Source organism: Herpailurus yagouaroundi, unplaced genomic scaffold (genome assembly GCF_014898765.1).
Source record: "Herpailurus yagouaroundi ecotype Mexico unplaced genomic scaffold, PumYag 162, whole genome shotgun sequence".
NCBI lineage: Eukaryota > Metazoa > Chordata > Mammalia > Carnivora > Felidae > Herpailurus > Herpailurus yagouaroundi.
The window spans coordinates 6,060,942-6,074,785 of NW_024412403.1; the positions used below are offsets into that span (position 1 = coordinate 6,060,942).

At 42.6% G+C, this 13,844-nt stretch overlaps 1 protein-coding gene across 6 annotated transcripts in view; it reads right to left on the reverse strand.

Moving 5' to 3' along the window:
- The window catches only part of IGSF5 (immunoglobulin superfamily member 5), a 58,624-nt gene that overhangs the window by 34,097 nt on the left and 10,683 nt on the right, over positions 1-13,844 (reverse strand). For all 6 annotated transcript variants that reach the window (XR_005793144.1, XR_005793145.1, XM_040483886.1 and 3 more), the window contains 2 exons: positions 6,225-6,542; positions 701-1,000 (listed from right to left, as the gene is read on the reverse strand). Coding sequence is in view for 4 of the 6 variants with exons in the window: in XM_040483886.1 (XP_040339820.1) it covers positions 701-1,000; positions 6,225-6,542 (618 nt within the window). In the remaining 2 variants the exon portion in view is untranslated. The remainder of the gene's footprint in view (positions 1-700; positions 1,001-6,224; positions 6,543-13,844) is intronic.

Sequence of the window (13,844 nt, forward strand, 5' to 3'; positions counted from 1 at the left end):
AAGGAAGGAAGGAAGGAAGGAAGGAAGGAAGGAAGGAAGGAAGGAAGAAACCATATTCTACTGAGATTGGAAGGAATCCAAGAGGGCCTGCACACCCTCCTCAAATATTAGAAGAGCTTGCCCCATACTGGCCAAGAGGATCGGATCAAACTGGAACAACAGATAAAAGCTACAGAGAAACACTGACTTCAAGTGTTTATCCCTGAACCTGATGTGTTTTATGATAATTGTCAAGGTTCTTAGTGATTTCCATAAGGAAGTCAAAAATAAAAACACCTGGGGCGCCTGGGTGGCTCAGTTGGTTAAGCCTCTGACTTCGGCTGAGGTCATGATCTCACAGTTCGTGGGTTCAAGCCCCACGTCGGGCGCTGTGCTGACAGCTCAGAGCCTGGAGCCTGTTTCGGATTCTGTGTCTCCCTCTCTCTCTGCCCCTCCCCTGCTCACGCTCTGTCTCTCTCTCTCTCTCTTTCAAAAATAAACATTAAAAAAAAAAAAAGAGAGACACTTGAAAATGAAATTTAAAAGCAAGTGGAATTGCGGCATCATTAAGCTGACACTAATTTGTCTCCATCACCATCCCTACCTAAAATCAAGGTCATCATACAATTCTCCTAGGCATTGTTGACTGAGAGCACCCCATATGAAATATAAGCATGCAACAATATTTTTCTTTTATATAAAGCAACAGGTCTTCACTTACCCAAAGGAGGCTGAACCACAGTAAGATTCACAGTTACAGACTTGTGGGCATGCAGCCCTTTCATGGTAGCCACACAAGTCAAAGTCCCGTTGCCCTGTGGTGTGAGAGTCAGGACGCTCACTGCACTGTGGGGATTGTTGGGCTCCGGAACAGAATGATAGCTCGAGTGGCTCACGGGAACGCCGATATCCCAGGAAATACCTGGGGGCGGGATCCAGCCCCATGCGTGGCAAGTCACATTACAAGGTTCATCCTCCGCGACTACAAGGTTGCCTCCGGGAATGAGCAACGCCCCCATAACTGAAGAAGAAAAGAGAAATGTTCCAAAGGGGTGACCATACCTCTGTTGGTTTCAGGCTGTCTTTAATTTTCCCCTTGGATTGCATTTCACGAGAGCCATCTTCCCGAGGCCAAACTGGCTGTGTCTGTATCGAGAACCTTAACTCAGGTTTGACCTGTGTCTTTATTTAGACCTGCCAGGTTCATGGAAGAAGGGGAGGTTGCTCACCAGAGAACATATAATTCCAGAGGAAATGAACAAATAAAAATCAGGATCCAGGAGAATATGAATTCTATGGGAAAGAGAGGGCAAGTGTGCCTGCCAGAGTAGGCTACTCAGTCACTCAAGTGAAGTTGCAAAGTTGTCCTGGGCTCTCCTGGGAGCAAAAGCAAAAAGGGAAAAAAAAAAACCTTTATACATTCTTTCCATTGTCAGGAGAACGTATCTCAGGGTCATGGGAAGCAAGTTGCTCCTGGCCTTTGGTCAGTCAGATTCATTTCATTTTATTTTGGGGGTCATACATTTCTAAACAGAACTTCCTATAGTATTTCCTTAAAATGTTTTTCCCGTTGCAAATGAATTCAAAATCAAATCTAATATAATTATAACAATAATTGCCCAAAATTATGTACCAGAATATAATAGATAAATTAAAAACCTTACGGTTTTTATGAATGGCCTACCTGCATATGTCAATGTTCACACTATAAACAACCTATACGAAAATAGGACTTGTGTGTGCTAATATTAATAAAATAACCTGAGGGTTGGCTCCGGTAAAGACACAGCCTTAGTGAAACATCCAAGCGTCCAAATTAAAATATCCTCCCTGTTTTATAATATAATGGGAAGAACACTGGACTAAGAATCAAAAACTCAGTCTTGGGGCACCTGAGTGGCTCAGTCAGTTAAGCAGCCAACTTTGGTTCAGGTCATGATCTCAAGGTCCATGAGTTTGAGCCCTGTGTCGGGCTCTGTGCTGACAGCTCGGAGCTGGGAGCCTGCTTCAGATTCTGTGTGTGTCTCTCTCTGCTCCTCCCCTGCTTGCACTCTCCCTCTCTCTCAAAATAAAATAAATAAACATTAAAAAAAAAACCCTCAGTTCTCAGTCAAATTGCCCTCACCTGGGCAATCACTCTCTGTTTTTAAAGGTCAGATGAAACAATCTGACTAGATCAGTGGTTTTCAAATGTTTTGGTTTCAGTACTCTTAAAAATCACTGAAGACTCCAAAGACATTTTGTTTATGTTCTATCAATATTTACCATACTTGAGCGGCACCCGGGTGGTTCAGTTGATTAAGCATCTGACTCTTGATTTTGGCTCAGGTCATGCTCTCATGGTTCCTGAGTTCAAGGCCCACATCAGGTCTGTGCTGACAGCATGGAGACTGCTTGGGATTCTCTCTCTCTTCTCTCTCTCTCTCTCTCTCTCTCTCTCTCCCCCCCCCCCCTCTGCCCCTCCCCTGCTTGTACGCTCACTCTCTCCCTCTCTCAAAATAAACAAATAAACTTTAAAAAATATTTACCATACTTGAAATTAGAATATTTATTTTTAAAGATATTTAAAATAACAATGACAAATCACTACATGTCACCGTGGATTACCATATTATGATGAAAAACACCTGTGTTTTTAACCCAACATAAATTATTGAGAAGAATATCATTGTTTTAGATTTCTGCAAATCTCTTTAACGTCTAGCTGGATTCTCATATCTGGTTCTGCATTCAAGCTGTTGCAATATATTCAATAAATGGCTTTACTGGAGTATATTTTTAAAACTGACTTCACATGGAGGTGCCTGGATGGCTCAGTTGGTTAAGCCTCCGACTTCAGCTCAGGTCATGATCTCACAGATCATGAGTTCGAGTCCCGCATTGAGCTCTGTGCTGACGGCTCAGAGCCTGGAGCTGCTTTGGATTCTGTGCCTCCCTCTCTCTCTGCCCCTCCCCTGCTCACTCTCTGCCTCTCAAAAGTGAATAAACGTTTTAAAAAAAATTTTTTTAACAAATAAATAAATCTGACCTCCCATGGATATATAGGTGAAACAGTGAGAAGGTTTTTCAAATAATCACGTATGTTCCTTGATATTGTACCAACACTTGGCAAGCAGTGATTTCTTACAGGGTAGTTGCACTGTGGAAACTGAAACTATATAAAGGACCTCTCATTCTCTTTGATGTACAAACCCATTGCTCTATCTGGCGCTTTAATTGACCTTTCACTTTTGCATGACTTTGTATCATTATACATCAGTTATTGGGAAAGACATCCTGTGGGCACAAGTGAAATGAGCGTAGGAAAGGCAATTCACATGTTAGTATTATAATGGAAGCAGTCGTAACCTTACAGACCCTGAAAGTTCTAGGGGATGCCCAACAGTTCCCAAACTAGATGGAACTGGGTCAGCTCTGAAAGCTCTTCTTACTGTAAAATGTTAAATTTCCAACCATTCCTTTCCTCAATAGTCTCTCGGAGTAAGTAAAGCCTGTTTGCTAATGCAGGGATTACTGTAAATGCAACAATGCGAGGGAAATGGATTTGTTCCTTACACGTAAAGGGTTTTGTACTTATTCCTTCTTCTCCACTCACTGTTTCATTTGGTGGAGAGGTTTAAGATGACAGAAACTGGAAGGAGCGGTATTGCCTCAATTAATAAGGGACGATCTTGAACTCAAGTCTACTGGCCCTCGAAATACAAGGGGTCGAGAATTTGGTGTGTGATTTAATGGGCAGACTTGGCAGTGGATGGACAAATCAGCAACCAGAAGCATTTCCTTTTTCTACACATATTTGTGATTCAACTTTTCCCACTGGCTTTCACAAAGCTTATCGCATAGCGCAATGAACACCCTATACAAAGGTGATGACTGTAGCATTCACACAGATCTAAGATGACTCTAGAGGGAGCTATGTAAGCTCTCTTTTTCTTGCTGATACATGAGCTGGAAAAAAATAAATCTTCAGCTAAACCATTTTAAAAATAACATGGATGTTTCCTCTTTCTTCAAGATTCTTTTCCCTTGAAAGAGATCCTGTTGCTTAGAGAACATTTGTTCCTCTGGGAACAAAGAGCCATTCAGACCACTGGAACCCAGGTAATACGACCAAGTTCGGTGCCCGGTCTATGGGTTCCTTCCGCATGACCTTGGGAAAGAATTTATCATCCCAAATGCTTAATCTTCCATGTGTATCAAAACTAAAAGCTACGGTAATTGCCAACCGACAAAAATGCGTGTTTAGGCACAGACAACTTTATAGATGTGGAGCTTTGAGCAAAGCTGCTATAAAAACACATGGATCTATGAATTTGATGTGCCATGAACATATCAATTAAGTCATGCCTTTGGCCCTGTGTCCTTGATCCAGGTGTCCCCCTCCTGATTTCCCCCCTTGGCCTAGCATCCCCAAACCTTCGAAGCACAGAAGGGCACCTCAACACGGAGTCATCTGTACAGGCTTTGCGCTTTCTCTATCTCCCCTCCCAATTCAAACCGGAACTTGTCTCCCTCACAGCACCTGGCAGCATCTCCAGGCCACTCATGTTATCCCTGCATGTGCATGGTCTACTCTTCCCGGGAGGCCCTTGAGGACAGGACTCTGTCTTCTTCTATACATCTCTGAGTGCCCTTCCAGATGCCCAACACAATGGTGTGCTGCTATCGGGAATGCGATTGGCTATACGGAGATGGCCATGACCCAAGTGCTGTTGTAAAGACTTTATTGGACCTACGCAGTTGATCCCACAACAACCCTTTGATGAGGAAACTAGGGCAAAAAGTCATTAAATAACGGCCAAGTTCACACAGTTAGCAAGTGGTACAGCTGGAATCTGAACCTAGCATTCAGGCTCCCAAGCCTGCATTATGAACCACTAGCCCACACTGGCTCCCAGCTCCATGTGCGATAAATTGAATCAAACAGGACTTTGGGGTCTTCAAGCCATCGTCAGTCGCTGCTGCATCTGACCCTCACAGTACACCTGTGAGGTGGGGCGGGGGAGCCTTATCCTTCTTTTAAAGATGAAGAAGTCAGGCCATCTCAGGAGTCACTAAGTTGGCAACTGATGACAGCGAACCCAGAACTCGTGTCTTTGATTCCATTTTTCCTGTGTTCTTTCCCTTATGCCACAAATCATTATGGTAAGAATCTGGTCATGCAAACTAAGCCAATAATCCAGGTAGTCTCATAAAAATCACTATTTTGAAAATATCATTAAGCCGTATAAAATTAAAGACACATAAAAGTAAAGGGACAACATTTTGGCTAAGTAAAAAAAAAAAAAAAAAAAAAAAGCCGGTAGAAATAGGTAGACCTGCATTCCTACCAAATGTTATCAAACTGGATTTGATGCAACATTAACACAGATCAAATGTTTGGAAATTTCTCCTAGACAAGCCAATAAATAGATATAAGAAAAAATTTCAAAATACGACGTGGTTTTCTTAAGAAACGCTGCCACAGAAATGAGGAGCTCAACTAGCTCCAATGCATCTACAAATACCATCTAATTGCATTTTAAGAATTGCAAAGTGATTAAACTTTGATAAAGATGTTCTGAATTCTTGTAAAGCATCCTTTTATTTTTCTTTTCCCTACATACCATGATTTAGAGCACCTCAAAATTACCTCTGAAAATGAAAAAATAAACTATCCCTTGTGATAAATTTCGCTTACTCTTTTCCCTAAAATGTTTGGTAGAGTTAGCGAACACCCACCTTTGACTACAAGAACCGCTGGGGGCAGGAAAGAGTAAAGGACTGGGAGAACTCAACTGGAAAGAGGAAAAGGGTAAAAAAATCATGACTCAAAGTGCATACGTGACATAAGGCGAGGGAAGAGCAGCACGTATATAAAACACCAGAGAAACGGCAGTCATGGGCAACTACTCCTAAATCAAAGAGCAGTGGCCACAACCGGCCTGGGAGAATCTGGGGTCTATGTCCACAAAAGCTCTCGGTGGGATAGCGAGGGGAAAGTGATAAGACCTGTCTTCAAGAGTCCTAGTGAAAGAAAAGAGAAAGGAAAGAAGAGATGAGGTAGGGGAAACAGAAAGAAGAGCAGAAAGAGATTTGGTGAAGAATTGGGGCAAGGAACAACAAACAACAAAACAACAGGCATTCATACTTCTAAGCCTAACACGCTGAGGGCAGACCCTGGATGCATGCAGGGTCCTCCTGTGCCCCTGGCATCCAACCCAGCCGCCTCCACCTGCTCCGCTCAGAGCCACCTGTGCACCCACCTTGCACTGAAAGGAAAGCGGATGCATCACGGTCACTGTTCTGGAGGCTGCACTTGATGTGCCCCGTGTCACGGAGCTGCACGTCATGGATTATCATCTCAGAGATGGAGTTGCCGCCCTCTTCGTAGCTCGCAGAGGTAAAGCGGTCGTTGGTGATGATGGGCTCTGAGGGCGTGATGCTCACAACCACCGTGCCATTCAGAGCCCACATGATGAGCCTCCAGCCCTGTGAGACCGTGCAGTTGAAGCGAGCCTCCGAGCCCTCCAGCACCGTTGCGTTCTTGGGACCTTCTATGATTTGATAGCTGGATCCAGAAGCTGGAAGGCAACCAGTGTTTCAAGGCGGTAAGTGAAGAAATCTGTGTAAGTCTAAGGTAGGGTTTAACCCTTCTGTATTCACCAGCCGTGGCCTCTGGACGGCCAGTGGCTCAGACCCTATGTCTTCCTGGTCCCAACACCATGTCTCCCCAGTGGACAGGAAGCCACCCATCCCTCCTTTCCATCCGCTCCCTCCACATCTCAGAGCACCTCCCAGCAAGACTGCTCCTCTACCTCCAGAGCGATGTTACCTTGATCGCAGCCTGGCCCCGAGAGCTCCCGGGTCTATTTGAGACAAGTTTTCACCTTCCCCATGAAACGAGAGTTACCCTCCAAGGAGGTTGGGCAGGGTCTTTGATTTCCACCCCTGTGGAAATCCCAGGGCTCAGAGGGGAAGGTGGAAAACAGTCTCTCTTCATGAAGAGAATGGGGACCCCAGCATGCTGAGATCATAGCTCACTGCATGCCCCTGCACCCTTAGAGCCCCCAGATGGGATCCTTAGGACAGTGTCAAGGGCTGGATGATAAACAAGGTTGAGAGAGAAGGAATCCAGATGGAGAGAGACAAACGTTGCATCTGAGTACACGGTCGTGGAGTAATAGGTAAGCCAGTCGCCAAGTATCAAGAGAACTGTACTATCATTGATTCCATGCCTCTCCTCTTAAGGACTAGAAGAGACACGGGTGGGGAAATACAAAGAGGGAAAACAGGCAGAAGGACAGGGGAGTGGGTTCCCGTAATGATGAGAACGATCAAGCAATGCATCTGGCAGGCTGGTAAAAAAAATCCCACCATATCTAGTGTTGGGTTGAAAACTCCAGCAGACAGGCAGGTGGCTCAAAAGCAGAAGCCCATGGACTGTCAGGTGGGGCTCCTGGCTCACGGGGCAAATTATCTCAACTTCTCCATGTCCCACTCGCCTCAGCCACAGAACAAGGGCACTGGCACCACAGTGGATTGTTTCAAAAACCAAATATGACAGTCCATGTCAAGCCCTAAACGTGACCCTCAAACACTCAGTAAACATTCATGAGCATATAACCTGCAAGAAGGAATGTGTTGATTTTGTAAGACAAGCCAAGAGTGGTGTAGATTTAAGTAGAATTGTTTCTTTCACACTTTCCACAACATTCAACCCTTGGCTCCCCAGATGCACCATAATGCTGGTTTTACCTGGAGTGACAACTTGTTTTTCTTTTTTAAGTTCATGTATTTATTTCGAGAGGCAGAGAGAGAGTAAATGCGAGTGGGGAAGGGCAGAGAGAGAAGGAGACACAATCCCAAGCAGGCTCTGTCCTATCAGCGCAGAGCCCGATGCGGGGCTCGGTCTCATGAACCTGAAATCATGACCTGAGCCAAAATCAAGAGTCAGATGCTTAACCAACTGAGCCACCCCGGTGACCCTGGAGTGACAACTTCTAACTGGTCTTCCACACAGTGGACCTCAAGGGCTCTCCAGCTCACATGAAAGGAATCACGATAACAGAGGATGAAGCATGTTCGTCACTGGAAGAACTCAAGAAAAATCTTTTGTCCATTTAGGACAGATGTTCTAATCGCCTTAGAGGAGCCAACTGGCAGCCAGGGTTTTTAAGAGCTTCCCATGTTTGTAATAATAATTTGATATAGGGAGGACGGCAGCCCGCACCCGGCCTGAGGAAGGGGAGGAGGGAGGATGAGGAGGGTGAGCAGCCTGTGCCCCGCCTGAGGACCAGGACAAGGAAGAGGAGGGCTGGGAACCCTTGCACTGAAATATAATCATCAGGAGAAGAGCCTAGATGGCGGAACAGCATGGAAGTTTTTTGTGTGTCGCATCCATGAAATACAGCCAGACCAACACTAGACCATCCTACACACCTAGAAAACTGACTGGAGGATTAATACAACAATCTGCCCAACCTGAACCACAGAACTCAGCAGGTACGTGGCGCGGAGAGGTGAACGTGGGGAGAGAGAAGCCGGCAGCGGGCAGGAAGCCGCCTTTGCAGGCAGGGAGAGGACAGAGACTGGGAGGGGGAGGGGGGCAGAGAATACGGAAAAAGCACCCCTCCCCAAAAGCAGCTGGAGAGAAAGTGGAAAATTGGAAACAGCCGCACGGACTAAACTAAAAAGGGAGAAAGGAGAAGGGAGAGGGTTTAAGTTCCATTAAGACTGTAAACAAGGGGAGCACAGAGTCTGCAACTCCGCAGCTCCATACCTGGAGGTGCTCTGGTGGGAAAGGTGAATCCCCAGGAACAGAGTGGGGTCCAGGAGGTTCTCGGGCCACACGGGGAGAAGCGGTTCCACTGCTGGAAGGACATTTGGTGGAAACCTTTGAAGCCACCTGGTCCCAGCAGACCCCAGAAAACAGCCAAATTCGCTGGTGCAGGAACAAGGTCGTTAAGGGTAAAGCCTGGTGCCAGACGCATGTCGTGATTTTCCACCATCCCTGAAACGATGCTGCTACACTGTCTCGCGAACGCTTTCTGGGACGGGCTGGCACCCGGCCGCAGTCTCGGGGCACCGGCAACAGCAGGGTCCAGCGGGCGTTCCTGGCTGCAGCTGACATTTGGCCGTGGCTCGCTCGGCCATGGCTCGGTGAGACCCTCCCGAAGACGGGCGGAGCGGGTCAAAGCCGGGGTCCTTGGGAAGTAAGGGGCCGGGGAAAACAGCCGCATCTGGGACAAAACCCGGGAGAGAGGTACTGCTGGGGCCTGGTCACGGAGAGTGGAAAAGCGGGGAGTGGACGAGAGCTGAAGCCAGAGGACGGGTGCGCGATTGCTGATGGGGAGAACAGGCCGGGTAGCTGGCTGCCGCCATTTTTACCACGGCCGCGCAGGCGCATACGCACCTACCAGCCCCGCAACACTCCACCCCAGTGAGCTGAGCGGCGCCATCTAGTGGAGAGCGGAGCTGTTGCACGGAGCCCCGCCCAGCTGGGCCAACCTCCCTCTTCAAGAACACAAGTCTCACCGCCTACTTAGTTTATGGGCTATAAAGAGATACATGGACCGACCTCTATGGGAAAACGAAGCAATTTCAGTCCTACTTCAATCTGTTAGCAGGTTCATCTATTCAATTTTCTTTCTTTTTTTTCCCCCTTTTTCCTTTTTCTCTTTTACAATTCTTTTCTTTTTCTTGAATACAGAAATAGAAAACAATTCATTTTTATTTTCAATTTTTATTAAAAGTCTTTCTTTAATTTTTATTACTATATTTTCTACTTTTGTGTAGATTTTTTCAAATTCTACTTTACTTCCATCATTTTAGTTTAATCTACTTCAGTGTACTCACCTTTTCAAATTTTCAATTTCCTTTTTTATTCTTTTTCTTTTTTTCTCTTTCTCATTTCTTTTCTTTTTCTTGAATGCAGAAAGACAAAAACTTCATTTTTACTTTCAATTTCTTTTAAAAATACTTTTATTTAATTTTTATTACTATATTGTTTGCCCTTTTGTAAATTTTTCCAAATTCTAGCTTACTTCCATCATTTTATTTTAGTCTACTACAGTGTATTCACTTTTTCAAATTTTCACAAGTTTTTTTCTTTTCTTTTTTCTCTTTTCCTTTTTTCTTAAATACAGAAAACAAAAAATTCATATTTATTTTTAACTTTTTATTAAAAATATTTTTCTTTATTTTTTTCTACTATATTATTTACTTTTGTGTATATTTTTTCAAATTCTATTTTAACCCCATCATCCCATTTTAGTCTACTTCAGTGTATTCATTTTTTCAAATTCTCATTTCCTTTTTTTTTTCCTGCCCCCCTTTTTTTTCTCTAATCTGTCAAACCAGTCTCAACACCCAGACCAAAACACACCTAGGATCTAGCATCAACTATTCAATTTGTATATGTGTGTGTGTTTAATTTTTAATTTTAATATTTTTTAATTTTAATTTTTTTAATTTCAATTTTTCTACCTCATTAATTCCTTTTCTCCCTTCAAAATGACAAAACGAAGGAATTCACCCCAAAAGAAAGAGCACGAAGAAACGACAGCCAGGGATTTAACCAACAAAGATACAAGCAAGATGGCTGAACCAGAATTTAGAATCATGATAATAATACTAGCTGGAGTCGAAAATAGGTTAGAATCCCTTTCTGCAGAGATAAAAGAAGTAAAAACTAGTCAGAATGAAATGAAAAATGCTATAACTGAGCTGCAATCACGGATGGATGCAGCGGCGGCAAGGATGGATGAGGCAGAGCAGAGAATCAGCGATACGGAGGACAAACTTATAGAGAATAACGAAGCCGAGAAAAAGAGGGAGATTAAGGCAAAAGAGCACGATTTAAGAATTAGAGAAATCAGTACTCATGAAAAAGGAACAACATGAGAATAATAGGGGTCCCAGAAGAGGAAGGGAGAGAAATAGGGGTAGAAGGGTTATGTGAGCAAATCATAGCAGAAAACTCTCCTAACCTGGGGAAAGACACAGACATCAAAATCCAGGAAGTACAGAGGACCCCCATTAGATTCAACAAAAACCGACTATCAACAAGGCATATCATAGTCAAATTCACAAAATACTCAGGCAAGGAGAGAATCATGAAAACAGCAAGGGAAAAAGAGTCCCTAACCTACAAGGGAAGACAGAACGGGTTTGCAGCAGACCTATCCACAGAAACTTGGCAGGCCAGAAAGGAGTGGCGGGATATATTCAGTGTGCTGAATCAGAAAAATAGGCAGCCAAGAATTCTTTATCCAGCAAGGCTGTCATTCAAAATAGAAGGAGAGAGAAAAAGTTTCCCAGACAAACAAAAACTAAAGGAGTTTGTGACCACTAAATAAGCCCTGCAAGAAATTTTAAGGGGACTCTCTGAGGGGAGAAAAGATGAATAAATAAATAAATAAATAAATAAATAAATAAATAAAATATATATTATATATCTCAAATAATATATATATTATATATATTATATATCTCAATATATATATAATATTATATATCTCAAATAATATATATATACATATATATCTCAAAAGCAACAAAGATTAGAAAGGACCAGAGAAAACACCAGAAACTCCAACTCTACAAGCATGATAATGGCAATAAATTCATATCTTTCAGTACTCACTCTAACGATCAATGAACTCAATGCTCCAATCAAAAGACACAGGGTAACAGAATGGATAAGAAAACAAGATCCATCTATATGCTGTTTACAAGAGACCCAGTATAGACCTAAAGACACCTTCAGATTGAAAGTAAGGGGATGGAGAACCATCTATCATGCTAATGGTCAACAAAAGAAAGCCAGAGTAGCCATACTTAGAGCAGACAATATGGACTTTAAAATAAAGACTGTATCAAGAGATGCAGAAGGGCATTATATCATGATTAAGGGGTCTATCCACCAAGAAGACCTAACAATTGTAAACATTTATGCACCAAATGTGACAGAACCCAAATGTATAAATCAATTAATCACAAACATAAAGAAACTCATCGATAGTAATACCATCATAGTAGGAGACTTCAACACCCCACTCACAATGGACAGATCATCTCATCAAAAAATCAACAAGGAAGCAATGGCTTTGAAGGACACACTGGACCAGATGGACTTAACAGATATATTCAGAACATTTCATCCTAAAGCAGCAGAATATACATTCTTCTCCAGTGCATATGGAACGTTATCCAGAATAGACCATATACTGGGACACAAATCAGCCCTAAGTAAGTACAAAAAGATCAAGTTCACACCATGCATATTTTCAGACCACAACGCTATGAAATTCAAAATCAACCACAAGAAAAAATTTGGAAAAGTAACAAATAGTTGGAGACTGAAGAACATCCTACTAAAGAATGAATGGGCTAACCAAGAAGTTAAAGAGGAAATTAAAAAGTATATGGATGTCACTGAATGCAATGAAAATGATAACACCACAACCCAAAACCTCTGGGACACAGCAAAGGCAGTCATAAGACGAAAGTATATAACAATCCAGGCCTTCCTAAAGAAGGAAGAAAGATCTCAGATACACAAGTTAACCTTACACCTTAAAGACCTGGAAACAGAACACCAAATAAAACCCAAAACCAGCAGAAGACAGGAAATAATAAAGATTAGAGCAGAAATTAATGCTATCAAAACCAAAAAAACAGTAGAACAGATCAATGAAACCAGAAGCTGGTTCTTTGAAAGAATTAACAAAATTGATAAACCACTAGCTAGTTTGATCCAAAAGAAAAAGGAAAGGACCCAAATAAATAAAATCAAGAATGAAAGAGGAGAGATCACAACCAACACAACAGAAATAAAAACAATAAGAAGACAAGATTATGAGCAAGTATATGCCAATAAAAAGGTAATCTGGAAGAAATGGACAAATTCCTAGAAATATATATACTACCAAAACTGAAACAGGAAGAAATAGAAAATTTGAACAGACCCACAACCAGTAAGGAAATCGAATTAGTAATCAAAAATATGCCAAAAAGCAAGAGTCCAGGGCCAGATGGCTTTCCAGGGGAATTCTACCAAACATTTAAGGAAGAGTTAACACCTATTCTCTTGAAGCTGTTCCAAAAAATAGAAATGGAAGGAAAACTTCCAAACTCTTTCTATGACGTCAGCATTACCTTGATTCCAAAACCAGACAGAGACCCCACTAAAAAGGAGAACTATAGACCAATTTCCCTGATGAACATGGATGAAAAAACCTCAACAAGATATTAGCCAACTGGATCCAACAATACATTAAAAAAATTATTCACCACGACCAAGAGGGATTTATACCTGGGATGCAGGGTTGGTTCAATATCTGCAAAACAATTAATGTGATTCATCACATCAATAAAAGAAAGTATGAGAACCACATGATCCTCTCAATAGATGCAGAGAAAGCATTTGAAAAAATACAACATCCATTCTTGATAAAAACCCTCAAGAAAGTAGGGATAGAAGGAGCATACCTCGAGATTATAAAAGCCATATGTGAATGACCCAACGCTAATATCATCCTCAATGGGGAAAAACTGAGAGCTTTCACCCTAAGGTCAGGAACAAGACAGGCATGTCCACTATCACCACTGCTATTCAACGTAGTTTTGGAAGTCTTAGCCTCTGCAATCGGACAACACAAAGAAATAAAAGGCAACCAAATAGTCAAGGAGGAAGTCAAACTTTCACTCTTCGCAGATGACATGATACTCTATATGGAAACCCAAAAGATTCCACCAAAAAACTGCTAGAATTGATTCATGAATTCAGCAAAGTTGCAGAATATAAAATCAACGCACAGAAATCGGTTGCATTCTTATACACCAACAATGAAGCGACAGAAAGAGAAATCAAGGAATCAATA